This window comes from Aplysia californica, unplaced genomic scaffold, assembly GCF_000002075.1.
Source record: "Aplysia californica isolate F4 #8 unplaced genomic scaffold, AplCal3.0 scaffold00008, whole genome shotgun sequence".
Taxonomy (NCBI): domain Eukaryota; kingdom Metazoa; phylum Mollusca; class Gastropoda; order Aplysiida; family Aplysiidae; genus Aplysia; species Aplysia californica.
In genome coordinates, this window is record NW_004797278.1 from 2089642 (window position 1) to 2094585 (window position 4944).

Consider the following 4944-nt stretch of genomic DNA (forward strand, 5'->3'; position numbering starts at 1 on the left):
TGAACTCACATTGCTAAAAATGAGACAGAGAGAGAGAGAGAGAGAGAGAGAGAGAGAGAGAGAGAGAGAGAGAGAGAGAGAGAGAGAGAGAGAGAGAGAGAGAGAGAGAGAGAGAGAGAGAGAGAGAGAGAGAGAGAATGAATGTGTTACGGAGCGGGTTGTCCCAGCCCGTGAGACATGTATTTACTTGGCAAAATGTCCTGTCTTGTTGTGCGTTTGCGTGAGTGCACCTTTAAGTCTAACCTTTGTAACGTCTACTGCCATTGTTAACGACCAAGACAAATTTCTCCCTGCGAGATGAATAAAGATTGTCATTGTCATTGTCATTGTCATATACATATGTGTAATCTGAGGGAGCTCTAGGCAGACCCTCCAAAGCATCTGTGTGGAGGAGTGAAAGTAAAAATTTACTCATGGCTGCCCTTGTTCTTTATTAGTGAGACTAGGCTGCTAGGCCTATATGGAGAAGACGAGTTTTTGAGAAGGGATGCTCTCTTGACTTACCGAAAATGGTGCCGAATGACCCCACTTCAAATCAACAATGGGGTATTCTTAAATTTTGGGTGCAGAGTTTAAAAAGCTTTAACTTTTATGCAGACTTTTCAGAATGCATTCAATTTTTTTCATTGTGTGGGAATGCTCAGAGTAACAACGAGTTAGATGAATGCATCCTCCTGTAATAATATGAAATAGAAGTATCCCACTGAACAATAGCCTACTGAATACAGATGGAATTGCTAGATCTAGATCTAGATCTAGGCCTAGATCGCGAAATCATCATGTGGAATTAATTTCTCCTCGATCTCCATCCACTGCAAGATCTAGTTCGGTCAGCCCACCGCTCGTCAACAGCCAACATGCACAGCGTGAACAGGCGGACACACACAGACCCTCTAAATGTGGAATGCATAAACTGCCAATGACACCTAATTCTAGATCTAAATCTAGATCTAGATCTAGATCTAAATCTTATTTCAAAGAAATGTTCTTAGAATGGAAGATATAGAGGACAAAAAGGTGGCTAACCTTCACACTAAGGGATGGTTCCCCAAGCTACTTTCGACTCTTTCGTGCAGAATTTCTAACAACCATTATTATTGTTTACATCTAGCGTACTACGGTACCGGATGAGCATACGCCGAAACAGGTCCGAACTTGGAGCACAATTTCAACGCGATTTTTCCGTTAGGCCAATTTCATAAATAAAAAATCAGCCAATTTGATCTTTTACACGAAAAGTAATTCCATATCGAGAGAGTATGTCAATTAAAGAATACTACCGACAAAATCAAAACACACACAAAAAGTAGGCTATCCAGCGATGGTAATATTTATGCCCCTGCTCGTTATTTCTCTCTTTTTTTTCTTCAGCTTTTTATTTTGGCAACATTGTTAATTTTGTGCTTAGCCATTTTATGTTGATTTGCTGAAGTTTGTACTTTCTGTTTTCAAGAACAGAAGAAACAAAACACGCTCCCACATGCACACACACACACACACACACACACACAAACACTCACTCACACACACACACACACACACACACACACACACACACACACACACACACACACAACACACGCATTCGTCAAGCAGTCTCTGGACACTCATATAGATCTATGCACCCCAGACCAATGATAAAATTATCTTGCACTAGGCCACGTACATCGAGAGGGAGCAAATAGGTTATAAATACTAAATAGTACTATTTATAATTTCTTAGAGAGACACACACACACACACACACACACACACACACAGAGAGAGAGAGAGAGAGAGAGAGAGAGAGAGAGAGAGAGAGAGAGAGAGAGAGAGAGAGAAGAAGAAGAAGAAAAAAAATGCCAATTTGGCGTTTTAACTATGTTCTCCTAGACGATCATTTTTTTTATCAAATGGGGCACATATATCAGCAATATTAATATTATATTCTATATGAATACATGTCAATTAAAATATTTCAAAATGAAGCTATATTTTGACTTAAACTGATTTAAATAAGTTATTTTAAAAAATGTCATAAGTAAAGCTTTCATTCGTGTTGGGGTCTGGCTTCAAGAGTGTGTTCAAGATGTCAGCCTCCATGCTCAGTCGAAGTTTACTCCGGTTACATTTATTTAAGAGGGCAACTCTGTCACAGTTTTGCCGCAAGTACAGTATAGCATCTGTTCAAGTAATACAATTGATATCTTTACGATATATTTTTTATTCAATATGTGCAAACGATATTGATTACATATTTGTAACAACTCGGTCGCATTAGCAGCCTCTCACTTAGAGTTAGAGTAGATTGAGGCCAAGCCTTCTATCTTGTCCTTGTTCCGACCCCAAACTCTTTATTATTATAATTATTGTCTCCTTGTCTGCAAGTTGGCTGACCGAAAATAGCTTTAATTTAGATTATTATTTACAGTCTTGCGTCGGCTTTTGGACTATAGCCTACTATGGAGCCTAGTCTACAAGTGAAGTCAGGGCCAGGGTACTCCTCCTGTACACTTGCGATTAGGCCGCCTCTATTCTCACCCGGAGTGAGAATAGTGCAGGCGAGTCTTGTGGCTATTCTCACCCGGTGCGCGTTCACCAAATTTTGCGTTCACCCTAAACCACAGAATTTTACACTGTGGTAACAGAAAAATTGTAGAATTCTGTGCCGTGAACAAACGTTCCATTACAACTGTTGTCTGTAGCCTACTAAAAGCGTACAATTTATCTGTGGGCAGTGGGGAGAGAGAGGAGTAGCGCGAGAATTTCCGGGCAAAACAAAATGGCGACCCGCGTAGTTCGGCTCGATTCGAAAAGTTAAATAGCCGTAGCATCTTTGTAGACAACCAAATTAATTTACTTTTGTGTTTTAACATCATTTTTTAACTTTGTTTTGGTCAATTTGATCGTCCACACCGATAGACAGTATTCAGAAAGAGACAGAGAGAGAGAGAGAAGAGGGGAGGAGTTGATCTTGCGAGAACTTCCGGGCGGGTGAGAATAGCCACTTTCTTGCGATTAAACGATATGCCGTTGTTAAAAGTAGAAGACGCATCTTTCTGATTGGCTGCTAATTTTAGTACTGTGTTGTCATCACTTCCTGGGATACCCACATGGAACGACATGTTTTCGGTAACATTTCGGATTTCCTAGATCTAGATATAGATCTAGATCTAGATATCTAGTTGGCCAACTTGGAAATGATGGAAGATCGCTTAGATCTATAATCTAGATTCTAGATCTAGATCGTTGATGCTCAGAAAAGGGTAAGAACGCTGATGCTTGAAATTGAAACACGGTTAACACAAAGACAATAAACCGCACGAAAATTGCCGTAAAGACTCTGGAGGATTAGATCTCGATCTACCCCCCCCCCCCCCCCCCTCCTGCATTCTTCATCACTAATATACATTAAAAAAACAACTTCAAAGCAGCTTTACAAATTATAATTTATGGGACTGTTGGTCAGTCGGGAGGAGGAGAAGAGAAAAAAAACCTCCTGTGCCGGACCGGGATCGAGCCGCTCCTAAAATCATTGCTTGACTTCAAACGCAGACGCGTTGTCTATTCGGCCATCAGAACTTCCGAGAGTGAGGTGTAGATTAAGCATGATATACATAGACACTTCCATCTTTGGTGCCATGCGGTTGGCTATACTTAGATGTAGTCACGTGATCGGAGGGGGTATCCTGGTCTGACGTCAAACAAGATGGGCGCCTTACCTAAAAATAGTTTGCGTCTTTCTGTGTTGAATCGCATGTGATTAAACGTAGAAGGACGCAAACTATTTTTAGATATAGCGGCCATTTTGTGTGACGTCAGACCGGACCACTCCTCCGATCATATGACTATATTATACTATATATGTAAATATAGCCAACGGGATGGCACGACGCTTTGGTGCAATGTTTTTCCAGGAATACCGGTAATGTGATATTATGCGGTGCTCCGATGATGAATAATCTCTTTTATACGATAGATCTAGAGGAAACTTTCAAAGAATGACATGAATTCAATAGACGCAGTGAACCGGAAAATTAGGAAGCTCAAACCCGTCAATGTCTCAATGAAGGAAATTGTTGAACATTCGTACAGTGTCAATACTGGAATTCCGAAATGTTATTAACATACTGGAAACTCGTCATTCTATGCGGTACCTCCACGGCCTTCTTAAAATAGTCTGTGGGTATCCCAGATGACGTCACGTTACTAAAATTAGCAGCTAATCAGAAAGATGCGTCTTCTACGTTTATTAACGGCATGTCTCCGTACAATTGCGGTCCCGTTTAGGGATAGAATTTTTAAGTAGAAGGCCTGGTTTCTTCATCCAATTTGGTTCTTAGGAATTAGTCCCATCTCTTTTTAAAGTTTGTCCTCCTCTTAATATTAGACTAACTAATTGCTATTGAATCTCCATATTCCTCAGTGGATAGTCTCAGGTCATTTGGTAGAGGTTCTGGTGCTTTTAAAGGTTTATTGATCTGAATTTTTTCTCTTCAAATTTCAGGGAAAGAGCTTGATTCTTGGAGTTTATGAACCTGCAGAAAAAGATGGACAGTTCATCCTCACTCCATCATCAAAGGAGTTTAATCAAAGAACCAATGGAAAACTTGAAAACATCCTGAAAATGTAGGCAAAATTAATTTCCTTTATTTCTTTGTGATAATTTCCATACACTTGTAATAATATGTACACACGTTAAATCAGTTGAATGCTCTTGATTGAAAATGTGGTCAGTTTGCTGTATAAATTCTTTAATTCTTGTCCTTTTCCTTCACCTTTCACAACCATTGACTCCCTCTCATAACATATTTCTTGCATGCATACTTTTTTTTACAACTGTAAACTATTGTCTTCACTTCATGTGCATACCTACTCATGATATTGAAAGGAGCCTTCATAGATATCATTGCTTTGTGTTTAGAAGGTTGTGATTTAGTAGAGAGAAACAAGTAGGTACTTCAC

General features: G+C 39.7%; 2 protein-coding genes across 2 annotated transcripts in view; one reads left to right on the forward strand and one right to left on the reverse strand.

The window, feature by feature from the left end:
* The window catches only part of LOC101851545, a 7170-nt gene extending 5900 nt beyond the window's left edge, over window positions 1-1270 (reverse strand). Inside the window, exon 1 of the mRNA XM_013082310.2 lies at window positions 1027-1270. The gene's annotated coding sequence lies outside the window, so the exon portion shown is untranslated. The remainder of the gene's footprint in view (window positions 1-1026) is intronic.
* Window positions 1-4944, forward strand: part of LOC101856995 (cytosol aminopeptidase) — a gene marked incomplete in the record, with an annotated part of 30864 nt that overhangs the window by 13306 nt on the left and 12614 nt on the right. Inside the window, 1 exon segment of the mRNA XM_035969693.1 lies at window positions 4487-4608. Coding sequence (XP_035825586.1) covers window positions 4487-4608 — 122 coding nt within the window.